The sequence below is a fragment of the Miniopterus natalensis genome, chromosome 20, assembly GCF_054644295.1.
Source record: "Miniopterus natalensis isolate mMinNat1 chromosome 20, mMinNat1.hap1, whole genome shotgun sequence".
Classification (NCBI taxonomy): domain Eukaryota; kingdom Metazoa; phylum Chordata; class Mammalia; order Chiroptera; family Miniopteridae; genus Miniopterus; species Miniopterus natalensis.
The window spans coordinates 18,219,203-18,237,134 of NC_142100.1; the positions used below are offsets into that span (position 1 = coordinate 18,219,203).

The 17,932-nt window shown below is 49.2% G+C and overlaps 2 protein-coding genes across 4 annotated transcripts; one reads left to right on the top strand and one right to left on the bottom strand.

Moving 5' to 3' along the window:
* Positions 1–236: 236 nt before the first annotated feature.
* TFIP11 (tuftelin interacting protein 11) lies at positions 237–14,076 on the top strand. 3 transcript variants are annotated; one of them, XM_016208718.2, is made up of 13 exons: positions 237–293; positions 1,510–1,727; positions 2,081–2,234; positions 2,550–2,706; positions 3,854–3,981; positions 4,446–4,598; positions 5,694–6,221; positions 6,356–6,462; positions 7,025–7,193; positions 7,680–7,923; positions 8,623–8,765; positions 9,213–9,378; positions 10,778–14,076. In XM_016208718.2, exons 2-13 carry the CDS (start codon positions 1,519–1,521, stop codon positions 11,131–11,133), a joined length of 2,514 nt encoding a protein of 837 aa, XP_016064204.2. In that variant the 5' UTR covers positions 237–293; positions 1,510–1,518; the 3' UTR covers positions 11,134–14,076. The 3 variants fall into 3 exon arrangements, with proteins under 3 accessions (XP_016064204.2, XP_016064205.2, XP_087684734.1); XM_016208719.2 differs by lacking the exon at positions 237–293 and adding an exon at positions 517–1,025; XM_087828608.1 differs by lacking the exon at positions 237–293 and having other exon boundaries at positions 1,278–1,727.
* On the bottom strand, positions 9,769–17,899 carry SRRD (SRR1 domain containing). The gene is made up of 7 exons (XM_016208704.2): positions 17,739–17,899; positions 16,017–16,057; positions 14,400–14,659; positions 14,206–14,304; positions 12,373–12,527; positions 11,865–11,910; positions 9,769–11,684 (listed from the first exon to the last, which is right to left on the bottom strand). Exons 1-7 carry the CDS (start codon positions 17,897–17,899, stop codon positions 11,463–11,465), a joined length of 984 nt encoding a protein of 327 aa, XP_016064190.2. The 3' UTR covers positions 9,769–11,462.
* Positions 17,900–17,932: the final 33 nt, after the last annotated feature.

Genomic DNA, 17,932 nt, shown 5'->3' on the forward strand with positions numbered 1-17,932 from the left:
GCCCCGAAGCGGGCGCGGCAGGGAGGCCGACGTGGCCGGGACACCCCTCCCGGCTCCAGCCATGCGGGGCCCTGAAAATCTGCGCCTCCCTCCCAGCATCTCAGCCCCGCCGCTCTAAACTGTAGCCTCTCAAGCCTTTCGTTGCTGCCATGGCAACCAGCGCACCGTTTCCGCTATCGGGCAACGTCATTTCCGGCGCGCGGGGCCCAGCACATCCGGGTTCCGGGCTCCGACTTCCGGAACGGCGCGCTTCTCGCACGGAGTGGGGCGCTGTGTTTGGGACGTTGGACGAGGTGAGCCCGGCCGCGGAGTGGAAGGGACGGGGAGCCCCGCCCCAGGGGGAGTGGGTGCGAGTGCCCGGGAGGCAGGTGTCGGCCTCGCTAGCGTGGGCTCCCATTTCGCAGACCGCTCTGCCGAGGCCGGGAGAGGGGCGGGCCCGCCCGGGGTTACCGGGGAGTCTGGGCCTGGGTCGACTTGGGAACCGAACCTGCACCGCGAAGCCTGGACTGCAGGGTAGAGAGACGCCCGAGCCTTAGTGTGAAGCCCACCTGGCTTCAGGCTTTACTTAGGGCAAGCTGTCCAGCTTCTCTGAGTCGCAGGTTTCTTACCCAGAGCATGGAAACGCCAAAAGTACCAATCTCGTAGAAGCGTCTTGTTGCTTTCATTAGAATGACGCCCTGAAGCGCCCAGCAAATACTTGACACCAGCCGAGGGCTTTTTAAACCTGTGACACTCTGTGATTATTACCTTGCCCTGGGCCCAAGGAAGCAGGCAGCAGTTGTATTGACTCCCATGTTTCTGGGACTCCGTAATCCAGGGACTACAGAACAGCTGTTGCTCCTTGAGCACTTGTTCTGAGTTAAGTGCTCTTAAAGTACCATCTCATTGACTCTGCCTTACAGGCCTTGTCTAAGGCTGGTGTGGTAGTTAATGCATTTAAGAGACAGCTGAATCTCATCACCCAGCTACCAAGAGTGCTAAGGTCGTGTTCTTAATCACGACTACCTTCCAGCTCATTAGAAGAGGTTGGTTCGTGTTTGGGGGGTAAAATTGAGTTTTGGGGTCTCAACAAGAAATGTGTTTCAGAAAGTATATTCTAAAGAAACCACTTCCTGGGACTGCCAAGGATCCAGATATAATTCTTTTCTCAACAGTAGACAAAAATAACAAAATGTGGAGTCTGGGATGACGTTTACACAATTTCTTAGGCAATCATCATTTATAGAATAATTTAATTTTTGTGTGGTTTGTGTGAGATGTTTTATGACACTAGGACAAGGGAATACATGCTTAAGAATCACAGGCTCTTGGGACTAGCCTTCGTTCTACCTGTTTTAGGGCCAATTGTTTTCTAAAATATGTTTTTAATGCCTGCTTGTTTAGATGGTAACAATGACTAACGGATTGAGTTTGCAGGAAGTTCTGAAGGTAGGAGTAGGAACTCCCAAGGAAGTCTTCTCTTGATGCTCTCAGAACTCATCACAGACTGTGCCTTTTCTGTCCCATTAGTGACTGGCGATGTCACTGTCCCACTTGTACCGGGACGGGGAAGGCCACATGGATGATGATGATGATGAGAGGGAGAACTTTGAGATCACTGACTGGGACCTGCAGAATGAGTTCAATCCCAACCGGCAGCGGCATTGGCAGACCAAGGAAGAGGCCACCTACGGAGTGTGGGCAGAGAGAGACTCCGATGAAGAGAGGCCCAGCTTTGGAGGCAAACGGTACTGGCTGGCCTGGGGCTGCTTCCTTTTGCTTTAGGGAAGGGGATGGGGTAGACAGAGTGGGATATGGGGAGATACCCACTAAATCTACTCTCCTAGCCTTACTGAGTCCCTGAGTTATGATATCAGCTAGGGAGGCCCAGTTTCCTCTTTAGGCTAGAGTGCTGTCTTTGGGCTGATTTAATCATTGATAGGTGTTTATTGAACAATTATGTAGGGCTTTGGGCTAGAGATCCAGTCATTGCCCAGAACGAAGATCCTAGTGGATGGAGATAGGCATTAATCAACAGCTCACATAAGGGAAGTTTATAACTGACTTAGGACTACCCCATGGGGATTGTGTTTGCCTGCAGGGCCAGGGACTACTCTGCGCCAGTCAACTTCATCAGTGCCGGGCTCAAGAAAGGGGCGGCAGAAGAGGCGGAGCTGGAAGATTCCGATGATGAAGAGAAACCTGTTAAGCAGGATGAATTTCCTAAGGATTTTGGACCAAAGAAGTTAAAAACGGTAGCGTCTTTATGAAGGGCTGTGACCTTAGTAATATCCTTGGAAGATCATTGCGGCCTAGGCATCTCCTAGGGAGTGGGGGCTCAGCTGGAGTCTGGTGTGGGTGTTTCCTTGTGGTGGCCGGTTGCTTACAGGTGTGAAGTGTGCAGCACAGTCTCTTTTCTTTCCTAACACACATCACAGATATAGATTTGGTCTGTATGATGTTGCATAATGCTCTTGCTACCAGGACGTTTTCCCATCCTCCAAGCTTGCTTTTTTAGATTTTCCTTCTTTTTCTTTTTCCATCAACTAAGCTTTGATGTTTGTTTTCAGGGTGGCAATTTTAAACCCAGCCAGAAAGGCTTTGCAGGAGGAACCAAGTCGTTCATGGATTTTGGCAGCTGGGAGAGACACACAAAAGGAATCGGACAGAAGCTTCTTCAGAAGATGGGCTATGTCCCTGGAAGGGGCCTCGGGAAGAATGCACAAGGTATGGCACCATTGCCCTTGTAGTCTCGTGTGAGGAAAGGAGAGTGCCTGCTTTTCTTTTTTGAAAGTATTTAAATTCCTGAGCCTGGTCCAGCACAGGACAAGTTGTGCTCCTAAGTGACCTTGCTTTATCAGACTCAAATAAAATGCTTGTTTCAGCAGGAGGAGAAGGGTTAGGGTCTAAAACAGGCTACAAGCTCACAGGTTAAAGATGGGCTTCGTTTTCGCCCGTCTAGTGTTCCTAAAAAAGTTGAATTTGTGGCCAGTATTTAAAAATCAGACACTCTCTCCTAAAGGTTTAGATTTGCCTGCTAGTAATTGTTTCATCTGATTCATAGCTGCCCCAGGACAGTGCACCTGGCCTTCTCCTGGAAGCAGTCTCCACCACTCCCTGTTGTCTCCCCCAACCCATTTGACTTGTTTTCATTCATTTGCCTGGGCCCTGAAAGCATGCGAGTTAAGTGGTCCTGCTCACAAGAGTTCCAGTTTTGCAAAAACAGCCATTTGTCCTTCAGGAATATCAGTCAGACTGTGTATAGCTTTTTGAATAGCAAGAGACATGTAGCCATAAACTTGGCTGAGCAGATCCTGCATTTGCTACCTCCATCCTCACTGAGGAGCACCGTCTCCTTTTGTCCCTTCTCCCCGCCCCATGAGGACACAGCTCCTCTCACACATTCTTATCTCCTTGATACCAGAGCCTCTCAGACCACTCAGGTGCATTCTTTCTGCAGGAGATTGTTTTCCTTGTCCTGGAGCTATTGCCAGGGGCAGTCAGGATCTAATCAGTAGTCTCTGTAATTCACATTCTACCCATTATCTGAATCACTGCACTTCTCATATTAAAGGCCTCTAGATGAGCGTAGGATTGTGTGCCTGAGTTCCCAACTATAAATGAATTTTTCTCCTTGCTCTCATCCATGTGGAAATGGAAATCTGCACACAGGACATAAATGACCTCATGGCCACAGGCTGGTTTAGATCGCACAGGACATGAGCAGTGGTTGGGGGCCGAGGAGAGCCCTCCTTCCTGGGCCGTGCGTAACTGTGTGTGAGAGCCAAGGGAGTGCAGTTGCACTGAGTGGTTTAGTCACATACAAGAACTGCTGTGATCTGGAGCCTCTAATTCTTTTGCTGGAATTTGTCAGGTATCATTACCCCCATCGAAGCCAAGCAGAGAAAAGGAAAAGGCGCCGTGGGAGCTTATGGCTCAGAGCGGACCACTCAGTCCCTGCAGGACTTCCCTGTGGTTGACTCCGAGGAAGAAGCAGAAGAGGTAGCTGGAAATCAGGAGTGGGGGGCGTTGGTGGGTGATGTGTAGGCCATGTTTGTTTGTTCGTTTGTTCATTCACTGTCAGTCTTCACATGGTTACTGCACAGGTTGTGTGCCAGGCACTGTGCAGGAGGGTGGGTGTACCATGATGAGCGGCTTAGAGCCTGGTGGGCAGTCAGTCAGTAAACTTGGCTGACATCGTAGGTGCTCAGGAAATGTTGCCTCTGTTTATTTTTGTTTCCTTCTCCAGTCCGTGTGCCTGCCTTCTGAACCTCATCATCTGTAAGGGGAGCGGGTGTCGAAGAGTATCAATCACTAGATGGTTTTGGTGTCACAGGCACAATCCTTAGCATAACCTGTAAAAGTCTAAGATAGTCGCTAGCCAATGTCTGTTAATGGTCTCAGTGGCCCCACTTATTGTAAAAAGTGGGCTTTCTTGTGTGACAGACTGTATCCCCCTCGTTTAGGAGTTTCAGAAGGAGCTGAGCCAGTGGAGAAAAGACCCCAGCGGAAGCAAGAAGAAGCCCAAATACTCATACAAGACAGTGGAAGAGTTGAAGGCCAAGGGCAGGATTAGTAAGAAGCTCACCGCTCCCCAGAAGGAGCTTTCTCAGGTCAAGGTATGTGGGCCCTTGAACAGTGGTCATAAGTCATATCTTTGTTTCATTTTTTAAGGATAGATTCTTCAAAGTACAATCACCAGGTTAAAGAACAGGATGGTCTTTAAGGCTCTTAAATACTGGAAAGGGAGCACTCACTCACTCTCTGACCAGTCCCCAGGGCATAGCAGCACTGAATATTTTCTAAGAATAGATTACATTTTCACACAGTTACGTGCATAGTCTTAGGTTTTCCTTTATTCCTCCAAGTAGCCAAAGGACAATGGTGACAGTTGTGGTAATCTGTTCTGGGACAGAGTGTGCATGTGTCACAGAGCTCAGTCTCAAGTGGGGTTCTCCATGTCAGGGTGTTGTGCAGATCACCTGGGGGCCCAGCCAGAGATTTTGAGGCAGCAGCAAGTCTAGACTGGCCCCTAGGACTCTGTTCATTTCCCTGGGTGAGTCTAATGCAGATGCTGCTTGGACCACACTCCAGCATGAGGATAAGTCATTCTGTTTCAGTCTAGTCCACGTTCCGATTTTCCTGTTCTCTTGAAATGTTGGAATTAGCTCATTTCCTTCATTGCCTTTGGCTAGTAACTGAGTGGTTTTTTTGCATGTTTTGTTTTGTTTTTAAATTTAAAAACTTATTATTATAGAACAGTGTGTAGTACATTTTAGACATTTAGGAAATACAGAGGGGAGATATAAAAAAATATGACTTTTCTTCCTTCCCAGTTTTAACACTTTGATGTACATCCTTCAGATCTTTGCCTAAATGTGCACGCTTTTTACCAAAATGTTACTTTGATTGTATATGTTGTATTTCCTGCTTTGATCAGAACAGCTTCTACTTTTCCATGAAAATAGATTTCCATCTCAACTAGTCTGTATTGAAACTTCATCAATTTTCCTAAAAAGTCTTCTCCATCTGCTTTGTCCAAAGGGACCCTGAGCCTCATCTAGCCTAGTGCAGCATGGTCCCCTTTGCCCCTGTCCAGCTCTGAATAGTGTGTGCCACACATTTCCACTTGCATCGTGTCTTCTGGCTTTAGGTGTCTGTTTCATAGGGCAGCAGTAGTGAGTGTTAACCTGTCCCCTCTGCCCTTCTCCAAGGTCATCGACATGACCGGCCGGGAGCAGAAGGTCTACTATAGCTACAGCCAGATTAGCCATAAGCACAACATCCCCGATGACGGGCTGCCACTGCAGTCACAGCAGCTGCCACAGTCCGGCAAGGAGGCCAAGGCCCCGGGCTTTGCGCTGCCCGAGCTGGAGCACAACCTGCAGCTGCTCATCGACCTCACGGAGCAGGAGATCATCCAAAACGACCGGCAGCTCCAGTACGAGCGGGACATGGTGGTCAACCTGTCCCACGAGCTGGAGAAGATGTCGGAGGTCCTGGAGCACGAGGAGCGGGCCATCTCCAACCTCAGCAAAGTCCTGGAGATGGTGGAGGAGTGTGAGCGGCGCATGCAGCCCAATTGCAGCCACCCCCTCACCCTGGACGAGTGCGCCCGCATCTTCGAAACCCTGCAGGACAAGTACTACGAGGAGTACCGGATGTCCGACCGCGTGGACCTCGCCGTGGCCATCGTCTACCCGCTCATGAAGGAGTACTTCAAGGAGTGGGACCCCCTCAAAGTGAGTCAGGGAAGTCGGCTTCTCCGCCTCTGCTTTGGGGGGAGTACCTTGGCTGCAAGATTGTCCGGGGGGCGGGGGGGGCGCGAGGAGGGCTGCAAACTGCTGCCTCCCAGCCACTGTGTATGTCTCCTCAGGACTGTACTTATGGCACCGAGATCATCTCCAAGTGGAAGAGCCTCCTTGAGAATGACCAGCTGCTGTCCCACGGTGGGCAGGACCTTTCAGCAGATGCCTTTCACAGGTACTGCGTGCAGGGAGGGCGAGGCACTCCTGCCACTGTCTTCCAGGGGACTGGGAAGGGGAAGCACTGCCTGCTGAGGAAGTGTGTGGGGCGCTGGCCTTTATTAGCCCTCTGCCCCTGTGGCACTACCCTGGGAGCTTCACCCTCCTCCATTTGTTTCACCCTACACTTGTCAAGTGCCTACTGAGGGTCACATGTGCGCTAGGCTTACCCTGGCAGTAAAGCAGGCGGCCTTACAGCCGTGCAGGAACTGGAAAAGGCCGGGAGTAAGCAGTCGACAGATAAACCCTAGGGGCAATCTGGGCACAGCGGTAGAGACTAACGAAGGTGTATACCTCTAGGGGGTGGTTTGAGGCAGAGGTCTTGGGGTGACATTTAATCTAACCCAAAGGGTAAGAGGTATCAGCTGTGCACATCAGCGTGGGGCCTGGGCTGATGGCTCTCTGCCTAGATTTCCAGGCTGTTGCCCTTTTCTCTGTTTAGAGGAGCACGTGTGGTGTACTTTGCATACTGTGAACCCAGTCAGCAGTTCCCCAGCCTGCCCTCTGTCTTTCTCCCGTAGGCTGATATGGGAAGTCTGGATGCCTTTTGTTCGGAATATTGTCAACCAGTGGCAGCCCAGGAACTGTGAGCCGATGGTGGACTTCTTGGACAGCTGGGTGCACATTGTCCCCGTGTGGGTCTTGGATAACATACTGGACCAGCTTATCTTCCCCAAGCTGCAGAAAGAGGTAGGGCCAGGGCCTGGGAAAGAGCTCATGCGTGACCATGTGGACTCGTTTAGCATTTCTCTTCATCTCAGTGCTACTAAAGCGCCTGCAGTTAACAGAATGTGTCAGTACAACTGTTGTCCTGCCTTAACTTCGGCTGTTTTATCAGCACGTTCCTCCCCAAAGCCCCCATGAACTGGGAATTCATTTCCTTGGTTTCTTTCTTAAAATTAGAACTGCCATTTCTGAGATGTACTACAGTTGCATGGGAGTATTTATTTGTGGGTCAGTGTCTCTGTTTTAGGAAATGTGCAAAATGCCTACCAAGCACCTTGGCTACCTCTGTTCCTAATGTGTCCCTCCATAAAACAAAGACCACGTCTCCCACACATGCAAAGGACTAGATGTTGGCCAAGAGAGCACATGGCGTCCTCGCCATTAACCACACAGGGCATCATGTGACTGCCCCACAGGCTGTGTGAACTGTTCCCCCCCCTTCTCCTGCAGGTGGAAAACTGGAATCCACTCACGGACACCGTCCCCATCCACTCTTGGATCCACCCGTGGCTTCCCCTCATGCAGGCGCGCCTGGAGCCACTGTATTCCCCCATCCGTAGCAAGCTGTCCAGTGCCCTGCAGAAGTGGCATCCTAGTGACTCCTCTGCCAAGCTCATCCTCCAGCCCTGGAAAGATGTCTTCACCCCTGGCTCCTGGGAAGCATTCATGGTCAAGAACATAGTGCCCAAGCTGGGTAAGGAAGTGGGGAGGGACATCCCAGTCCAGCAACTTTGGTGCGTTGGTATCTCTGGGCCAGCTTAGTGATTGTGCCTCTTAAAACAAGGCCTTGGACTGTGTGACAAAGCTTAGCACATGGCATTTTTCACTGTAAGAGAGGTGCCATTTTTGTGCACTGAGGCTGAATGTAAATGAAACCAGGGTCCTTAAGGCAGTGACTAAAAGGCTGTGGTGACCTTGTCAGACTCAGCATGCCTCCTGGTTTCTGGTTGGTCTGATTTGGGCTTCTGGTAACAGGATAGCCATTGGTGTTCTGAAATTCCCGTGGTGTTTGATTCTAAATATAAGAATTATTTCTGGGTTAGAGAAAAAGATGACCTTTAAGAATTGGTGTGTCAAGAACTTCAAATGGACCTTTAAAAGCAGACCAAAGACTAGCACTGTGTGGTGAAGACTGTGCACTTTGTGCTTCTGTGGCTTTGCCTTAGGGCAGGGATGGGGCACGTCCGCCCTGGGCCCTGTACTGCATTTGGTCTGGCCCCGCCAAGGCAACTGCAGGTGGAACTCGAAATTCAATAAATTTAGGAGCTTTTTTCATAGCTAATTTTTATGTTGATCATTTTGTATGGTCCTTGAACGATGTTATAAATACCCAAATGCCCTTGGCAGAAAAACGGTTCCCCACCCTGCCTTAGAGATTGGCTTTCTCTTGCAGGTATGTGTCTTGGAGAGTTGGTCATCAACCCCCACCAGCAGCACATGGATGCTTTCTACTGGGCCATCGACTGGGAAGGGATGGTGTCTGTCTCCAGCCTGGTGGGGCTTCTTGAAAAGCACTTCTTCCCCAAGTGGCTCCAGGTCTTTTGCTCTGCCTTTTTGGGGGTGGGATGGAGGCAGGGAAGGGAAGAGTCACTTAATTCCTGGATAACCGTCAGACAGTGGTGCTGTGACTACATACAAAAATGAGTTACATGGGAGGATAGGAATGAGTTGAGCAATAACAACTGGCTGCCATTTATTGACCATTTGCCATGTGCCAGATGTTCTAAGCACTTAATTTGTATCATTTTGGGGTAGGGACTGTGATCCCTGTTGTACAGACAGGAGGCTGAGGCTCAGAGTTTACGTGCAAGGAGAAGGCACTTAGCCACCAAGCTGACTCCATATTCCACACTCCTGAGTGCCTGCCCCATAAGTGGCACCAGCTTGTAGGACCAGGATTAAAAGAAAACGGCCCCTTTAGACGTTTTGCTTCCATTTATTGCCACTGTGGATGCAAGTTTCTTATTTGTTCCTTTTTGACAGGTGCTGTGCTCCTGGCTCAGTAACAGCCCAAATTATGAGGAGATCACCAAGTGGTACCTGGGCTGGAAGTCCATGTTCTCAGACCAAGTGCTGGCACACCCATCCATCAAGGACAAGTTCAATGAAGCACTTGACATCATGAACAGGGCGGTGTCTTCCAACGTTGGTGAGTGGGGTTCTGTGTGGGGTATCCCTGCCCTGAGCTTCATGTTTCTGAGCATGTAAATGACACAATAGTTTTCAGGTGCCTGTGGGCTGACTCAAGTGTAATGTACCCTCCCCTCCAACAGACACTGACTCTTAGCCACCAGGCCGAGTTATGTAGCTGGCACCCACCACCAGCTCTCCTGTGACTGGGAGGGCATCTGTCCCAGAATGGAGACAGATTTAAGCAGGACTCACACTGTGTGGGTCTGCCTCCAGGGCCCACCTTCATAACCACTGTGCTGTGGGCTTTTTAGGGTTCACTAGTGGCGTCTGCTCAGCCAGCGTTGGGTGTGCTACTCAAATGTAACAGCTCACAGTGTGCAGTCAGGGCACAGTCAAACTCAGTTGCTTAATCTCAAGACATTTTCTTTAATTGTGAAACAGTAACAATACTGACCTTCTAGGTTCTGTTAAAAACCTAAAGGGACTGAGTTACTGGGAGTGGTGTATATAGCGCTCAGTAGATGTCTTTGTTGTGTCAGAACAGTTGACTGTTCATTTAACACCTATTCCCCTACTGCTCAGTTCTAGGTAAGTCACTCTGCCTCGATCAGTTCCAGGAGCTTCCTCAGCCCATTTGTGTCACAGTGCTCCCCTCTCAAAGCATCTCCTCTAACCATCAACAAGGGCTGAGCCTGTTCAAGGTCACAGTTTAGGAGTGGCAGCTGTGATTGGAATTTGTTTCCTGAGTCTTTAATTCTTTCTACTAAGCCTATTACATGAAAACAGGGTTACAATTCATAGATTTAATTATATACTGTGCTTAATGAGGCAAATGTACCATGCTCTCTACTTGTCCAGGTCCTTAGGGGACATCAGTGGGCCGTCTCCATTTCCATACTCTAGATACTTCCTTCAGCCTCCTGGCCCCAAGCTCCTGGACTGCTCCCCCTGTCCCCTCTGCTAGCACTGGGCGCTTATGGTCCTGTGTTATCTGCCCTTCAACACCTATGTGTCAGCTCCCACATACATTTACAATTCTTCCAGGGCCAGAGCCTGTCTGGGTAAGTTAAAAATGTAACTAGTACAGGCCACCTGTTTTCTAGGCTCTACAGTTTGCCTTTTGGGCTGTGTAGTGAAAACTACCAAGAAAGAGGTGGGAATGGAATCTGGCCACTAGGTATTAGCCAGAAACCTGCAGGCCGGTTTTTAAGCAGTTCCAGCCAGGCGTCTAGGGGCTTGCTCGCCTGCCTAGTGCTTTGTGTGTCTGAGGCACAGCTGCCCTTCAGTGAGGAACAAGTAGGTCTCATAGAGATGGCACGTGTGGGACATCCAGATGCAGCCCAGTCCTGGCGTAGATTCCCGACATAGATTCCGTGAGTGCCAGAGACCTCTCCTCACCCCGCCCTCTCCCCCAGGTGCCTACATGCAGCCCGGAGCTCGGGAGAACATCGCCTACCTCACCCACACAGAGCGGAGGAAGGACTTTCAGTATGAGGCCATGCAGGAGCGGCGGGAGGCCGAGAACATGGCCCAGAGGGGCATTGGCGTGGCCGCCAGCTCTGTGCCCATGAACTTTAAGGACCTCATTGAGACCAAGGCTGAGGAGCACAACATAGTCTTCATGCCTGTCATCGGAAAGCGACACGAAGGGAAGCAGCTCTACACCTTCGGCCGCATCGTCATCTACATCGACCGGGGTGTGGTGTTCGTCCAGGGCGAGAAGACCTGGGTGCCCACCTCCCTGCAGAGCCTGATTGACATGGCCAAGTAGACTGGCAGGCCTGGCGCAGGCCGGACCTTGCACCTGAGAGGGACACATTTCTGACTAAATGATATTAAACCACCTTTGAAAGTAACTTCTCTATTTAGTGGCCACTCCCCACCAGGCCAGGTCACCAAGAAAGGCTGTGAAATGTGGTAACGCTGCTTTAGAAGTGCATAAAACTTTATACCAGTTCTTCTGCAGTCCTCTCCACACGAGAGCCAAGCTGAGGGGTTTCCTGTCCTCTCCAAACCTGGCCCACTGTAGACAGGAGCTCCCTGCAGTCCCTCCATGGCAGCCTCCCCTTCAGTGTCTGGCCTCAGCCAGCATTGAATACGTCATGGCAAGTCTGAGCCAGTAGCTGGAGGGTCTCCTGTCTTGTTCCTGATGATCTCAAGGTCCTCAGAGTCCTGATACTCTGGTTCTTCCCGAAATGCCCAGGTGTCTGTGGAGAGCTGCTTCAGCTTTTGGACAGGGAACCAGTGGACAGAGGTGTCATTAAATGTGTCCATGTACTGTGAAGTCTGGGGAAACTCCTGCTCCTCCAGTCCTTTGGAAATCTGAGCAGAAAAATTCAAAGTAAGAAAGTATAAGCTTGATAGTCACAGTAAACCCCACTCTGCCTTTGGTTAGTCCCGTGAGCTCCTGCCTATATGCGTAAGGGCAGAATTCGTCAGTGACGGAGAACTAGGAGGACTTCACACCCTCTCCCCTCCCAGCCCCTTCAGCCAGATGGATACCTTGGCAACGTAGGCATAATTTTTCTGCAGGATCCTTGTCAGTAGCCTAGAAATAAAAATTTTAAATGCATGACTAGGAGGTACAAGAGTGGTTTTATCCAACTTTAGACATATGGAGAGAAAATGATTTAAATATAGCAAGAACTCTTAACAACTGGGGATGTAGAGTAGGTGATCAGTAAATAGAATTGTGACTGTCCCGGTAACAACCCATTTCATCAAGGGAGAAATGACAGCGGAAACCTAAGCATCGTGAAAGAGGACACATAGAAATCCATGTTGTTAATGGTTTTTCCCCATTAAAAAAATCCTGCCCACCGTAAGGGAAGGGAGGAGTTCCTGGCAAGGACCCCTTAACTCGCGCTGCAGGGTCCATCTTTCTCTTGCCCTCTGTCCAGCTTCCGGTGCAGATGCATTTCCAAGGACCAGTCCTGGAAAAGCGTTCTGCTTGTGGGTCTCGGACCAGCGCACCCCAAGGCCTGACGAAGCTCAGCGTTCTCAGGCTTACCTTTCCTCCAGGCCTTTGAAACTGTTCCCAATGATGAGCATCTTGGACAGGGCATCTACTGACCAGTTGCTCCACAGAAGGTTGTTGTAGAGGGCTGTCCCACAGTGCAGCATGTAGAAGATGGTGGGCTCACCGCAGACACTCCGTTTGCCTTCCTGGGGTGAATATGCACGCATGTAAACACTTCGCACAACGGGGTGAGGGAGAGGTAATAAGGGTTCTCACCACACACACAAAATGACAATGGAATTATGTGAAGTGACGGATGTGTTAACTAACCTTATTGTCATCATTCTGCAGTATGCATGCATCACGTTGTGCACCTTAAGCTTATGAAATTCTGTGTGTCATATCAACACAGCTCGGGGAAAATGAGCTGAGAGGACAGCAAATTGAAGAATGAAATGGAGGAAAACTACATTCCACTGGAATCGTCACATTAGCAATGACTGTGAAATCTATGACATGGAACAGAGTCAGGAGATCGTGTCTGTAAGGAACTCATGTTTACTTAACAGATGACCCGTGAACACAGCTCTGGGTCAATGAAAAGGCCTCTTGGGTCCGTGACAGCATGGGCAGGAGGGGTGGCAATGGTTACTGTCTCCCATGTACTGTGTCTAGTGATCTCTTGTGCTTCCTGTGCCACTTTCTGCAGGTCCCTATCACAACTATTGCTCCATAGCCAAACTCCCTGGCAGGGAACATAAGGCCCTCCATTTGCTGTCTGGCCCCTGCTACCTCTGGGCCTCTCCTCTTTCCACTCTTCCTGCAGCTTCCCTCCTGTTAATAACACACTGGCAGTGGTTCCTGAGCAGCCAGCTCGGCACAGGCTGCCTACAACCCTGGTCCTGGCCCTCCAGCAAACTCTCCCGGTCAACCTTCAAATCCCAGCTCAGACCCAGGAAACTTTCCTCCATCCCCCTAAAGAGAACACGTTTCCTTCCCATTTCAGTTTCTAGTACGTGGTTCCACCTCGCTGTCCAATTGATCATTCACTTGTTTACATGCCACACGCCTTGATATGACCCCTGAAGAGAGGGACTGGCTCCTGTTTACCTTGGTCTCCCCAAAGCTTCTTGCCCAGCATAGAACAGGCACTCAGAAGAGATGATCTGAATGAAATGGCAGTGTTTCCCGACCTTGCCAACACTGGCAAACAATTCTCTTGTCTCAGCTGGGCCTAATTTTCATGTTTCATAATAAGCCACGGAAAGGCAGTTTTTCAGAACAGAGAAGAACCAAATGATTATTTCAATCCCCAAGACAAATACAAAACTAAATTCAGACGTATCTGCCTACACTGGCTTCAGTCCTCTGCTTTTAAAATTATTTTCTTTCTTCCAGGTCTCAAGAAATTTTAAATCCCAGCTATTTTAGGGTATGCAGGGGTGGACTGAGGCTTCACAACTCAGCCAGATGCTGTGGGTGTGCCTGACTACAGCTCCAAAGAGGGGAGACGTTCTGTCCCCTTTTATTGCCTCCCTTGGAACAGGGTGAAGTTCAACCAGGAAGCCTTCATTTAAGGCACTGAGATTGTGTGCCCTTTTAATATTTTATACCAACAGTAAATACCAACTTGGCCTGATTTCTGGACAAAGACTCCTCATAAAAATTTTGTAAACATAACATGTTCTGGTTCATGCCATTTGTGTAAGTTTTACTTTTCTCAGATGGGCACAACAGGCAAAATGTGGGTAACTGACTGGGACAGCAGCAGGCAGAGGGAAGGAAGGGCTACTGTTTCAAAGGAAATGCATTCACGGGACAGAGCCAGGGTCAGCTCTCGGCAGTTACACGGCCCTCCCCGCTCCCCTTTCCTGAACCACTCACCTCATTCTCACTGAGGACAGTCACCCCAAGGGTGTTAAGAACTGCAATTTCGAGTTGGCTAAACAAGGGGTCATACACCCAGCAGTGACTTCTGGGAATCTGCAGGAGGGAAGCAGTTATTTCAACCCGAATGCCTGTGTGCACACCATGTGCAAGACCAAGGGAGGGGCAATAAAGAAGAGTCCAAAATGTACCTGGCACTTATCCAGGAGAAGAAGCAAAAACGTTAGCTGGTTTCTAGCTATGACGCAGGTGGCAAAGTTGCCAATGCCGTAACACACACACTTCCAACCGCAGGGCCCCGGGACCAGGGTCTCTCCTGGGATGGAGCCAGGGGCCACATCTGACTCATCTAGTGATGAGTCGAGGTGCAGGTTTCCAATGGCTTCGGAAAGAGTCCCCACAGGGGCAGTCAGTTGTTCCAGATGTTTCATAAGACATTTGTTGATGGTTTCTGAAAGAGCACGCCCCCAAATGGTCAGAGCGCATGCTCTGACCCCGTGAACCAGACCACCCACAAAAGCAGCCCACAGGTGCGGGGAGAAGGGAGCAGGGCAGTAACAGCTTCAGCTCCTCAGAATGGCTGCCGGCTCCACTCCCAACATGCCTGGGGCATGCTGCTGTGGCCACCGAAAAGTGACAAGCTGTCCAGGTTCCTGGACCCCGTGGCCTACAACCTCAGAGAAGGTTTCAAGAAGAAATAGCTTTCATTTATGGGCACAGTTTCCATCTAAAACTCTAATGTAAACTCACTCTAGTTTAACAGGAGGTCCCTGGTAAATGAAGATTATGTCCTGAAATTCCAACTTTTTATTTTATTTTATTGTAACAAGGAATAGAGGAACAGAGCTCTCAACATCACACTATAATGGCTGGGAGTAGGAATATTTAATGTGTAAAAAGTTAAAAAAAAGGTAGGCCGGGGCTCCTGGAGTCTAACGAAATACACCCTCTTTAAATCTCGTACAGAGGTGGGTTCTCTCGTCTCTCCTTTATTATACTGGTGCTGAATTTAGTTGCACAAATCTGTATGCAAAACAAAGCAAGAAGCAACAAGCTATACATTCCCACAAGAAGATACCAGTTTTCACTTACCAGCAAAGATATCTTTAAGATCCCAGCCAGAAAAGGTTGCATGAAAAACTGGCTCTTTTAATCCTTGCTGGTAAAAGGTTTTTGGAAAACAACTAGACAACGTTTCACTGAATAATTTCATTTCTGGAAGTATATCCCAAGAAGATCAACCTAAACTTGATAAAAGCTTTATGCATAAAGGTGCTCACTGTGAACTTATAACTAAAAAACAAAGGAAACAAACTCAATGACCCTCAATAAAAATCAACTACTGTAAGTCTACTCCATGTATTAATATTTATGTTCCCACACATAATGTTTAGGAAGAGATTATAACTGCATGGGGAAAAAAGTGTACACTGCAGTCTCAAGAAAAAAGAGCAGGATAAATATAAATTTCAACAATAACGATAATGACAGCTAACATTCATTACTTCCTATGCAGCCAGAAACCATCGTTCTAAGCACTTAACTAAACAGTCTCATTTAATACTCAAAATTACATCACAGGATATGTACTACCATCTCCATTTCACAGATAAAGAAACCGAGGGTCAGAGTTACGAGCCAAAAACACACAGCTGTAAGGGGGAAGTCAGTCAGAATTAGCACCAAGCATGTACAGCGCTCTGTGATGCAAAATGTCATCAAATGAGGGTGGGATTCCTTTCTTTGCCCATGTTTAGGCCCTCCTCCCACCCCTACCGCCCTCTCAGCCTCGGCGAGGTGGTACTCACCTAGTGCTGAACTCCAGAAATCAGAAATAAGCAGGTCTTCCCTGTTGGAAGAAAATGGCATGGTCATCTCCCATTCTTCTCAGGACTGCCCTAACAGGGACCCTCCTCCTGTCCATAATCTGGACGTGGGGAGCATGCTGAGTGCTGTCAGACGCAGAGCCCACCCTCGAGTGACAGGAGGAGGGTACATGGTGAACATGTGCAGAGCCAGAGCACAAACTGCTGTGGCTCAGAGAGGGCTTCCTGGAAGAGGCCCCGTTTCCCGGGGATAGGTCTGGGTCTGTCCTGTATCCTTGGTCCACAACAGAGCTTGGCAGAGAGGTGCAACTCCATAAATAGTTGTTAAATGCAGATTTAATCTGTGCTTTAGTTTCCTCAGCCCTAAAATGGGATTAGAATCATACCTATCACAGAGGGTTCCAGGAGGGATTAAATGGGTTTACACTCAGCACGGTGCCCCAAACAGACCAGGTACTCAATAAATGTCCTTTGTTATTATAAGTAATTCCAAGGTGAACATAAAAAGAGACAAACCAAGGGTCTGGGCTTGCCTTATTCAAGTCAACTGGTTTCCACAAACCCAGAGCAAAACATAGTCAACAGTGAATTAAAATGAACTGAATGAACTCTCCAATCAAAAGACACAGAGTGGCTGAATGGATTAAAAAACAAAACCAAACCCATCGATCTGCTGCGTACAAGAGACTCACTTCAGATTTAAGGACACACACAAGCTGAAAGTGGAGGGATGGGAAAAGATACCCCATGCAAACGGAACCCAAAAGGAAGCTGAGATAGCTATACTTCTATCAGCCAAAATAGGCTTTAAAACAAAGCTAAGCCCAAAGTTAGTAGAAAGGAGGAAAAAACAAAGAGTAGAGCATAAATAAATGAAACGCAGAGCTATTATAACATATCACAGAAATACACCAAGCAAAAAAGCTGCTGCACAACAAAAGAAACCATCAACAAAGCAAAAAAGCAAGCAACGAATGGGAGAGGATATTTGCAAATGATACTTCTGATACGGGGTTAATATCCAAAATATATAAAGGATTCATACCACTCAACAAAAATACAAACAACCCAATTGAAAAACGGGCAGAGGATCTGAACACAGACACTTTTCCAACAAAGACACACAGGTGGCCGACATTCACAGGACAAGAAGCAACAAGTGCTGGAGGCAGGGCGGAGAAAAGGGAACTCTTTCGCACTGTTGGTGGCAATGTAAACCGGTGCAGCCACTATGGAACACAGTAGGGAGGTTCCTCAAAAAATGTAAGAATAGAGCTGCCATATGACCTCTTCTGGGTATCTACCTGAAAACTTTGAAAACACTAATTTGTAAAGATACGTGTACCCCAATGTTCGCTGCAGCATTATTTACAACAGCCAAGGCATGAAAACAACCTAAGTATCCTTCGACACATGGCTAAAGAAAATACAGTACACACAGACGATGGACTATTACTCGGCCATGAAAAAGATGCAATGTTGCCATTTGGGCCGCCGCTGTAATTGCAATAAGAGGAGCGACCGCCTTTATTGGGCGCTTACTGCAATTCGGGCTCTAAGGCGCCCTTTACCTCCGTGAAATCCTCGCAATAACCCCTTCAAGGCTTTGCGCGCCCTCCCACTTTACAGATGGCGAGACTGAGGCTCCGAGAGGCTCCCGCGGGCGTGAAGAAGATTCGGACTCGGGGCGGACCCGACACTCACTCCGCCTCCCGGATGCGACGAAGTACGACTCCGCCGCCCACCTCGGGCTCCGCCTCCGGGCCCCGGGCCGCCGCCGCTGCTCTGGGCCGCGGTCGCCGAGCCGCAGGGCGCCTCCTCCTCGGAGCAGCCGCCCGCCAGGGTTCCAGCGCCGCCGCCGCCATTGGCCTCTGACGTCACGGGAGCGCGGCGCGCTG

Bases quoted from the DNA above. Each gene is read 5' to 3' on its own strand.
- TFIP11 (XM_016208718.2), top strand. From the start codon at position 1,519: ATGTCACTGTCCCACTTGTACCGGGACGGGGAAGGCCACATGGATGAT. The intron at 2,707-3,853 runs GTATGGCACCAT...GGAATTTGTCAG, and splicing joins CCTCGGGAAGAATGCACAAG to GTATCATTACCCCCATCGAA. The intron at 7,924-8,622 runs GTAAGGAAGTGG...TTTCTCTTGCAG, and splicing joins GAACATAGTGCCCAAGCTGG to GTATGTGTCTTGGAGAGTTG.
- SRRD (XM_016208704.2), bottom strand. From the start codon at position 17,899: ATGGCGGCGGCGGCGCTGGAACCCTGGCGGGCGGCTGCTCCGAGGAGG. The intron at 14,305-14,399 runs GTACATTTTGGA...TCCCTCCTGCAG, and splicing joins TTCTCCTGGATAAGTGCCAG to ATTCCCAGAAGTCACTGCTG. The intron at 12,528-14,205 runs GTGAGTGGTTCA...TATTCACCCCAG, and splicing joins CTGTCCTCAGTGAGAATGAG to GAAGGCAAACGGAGTGTCTG.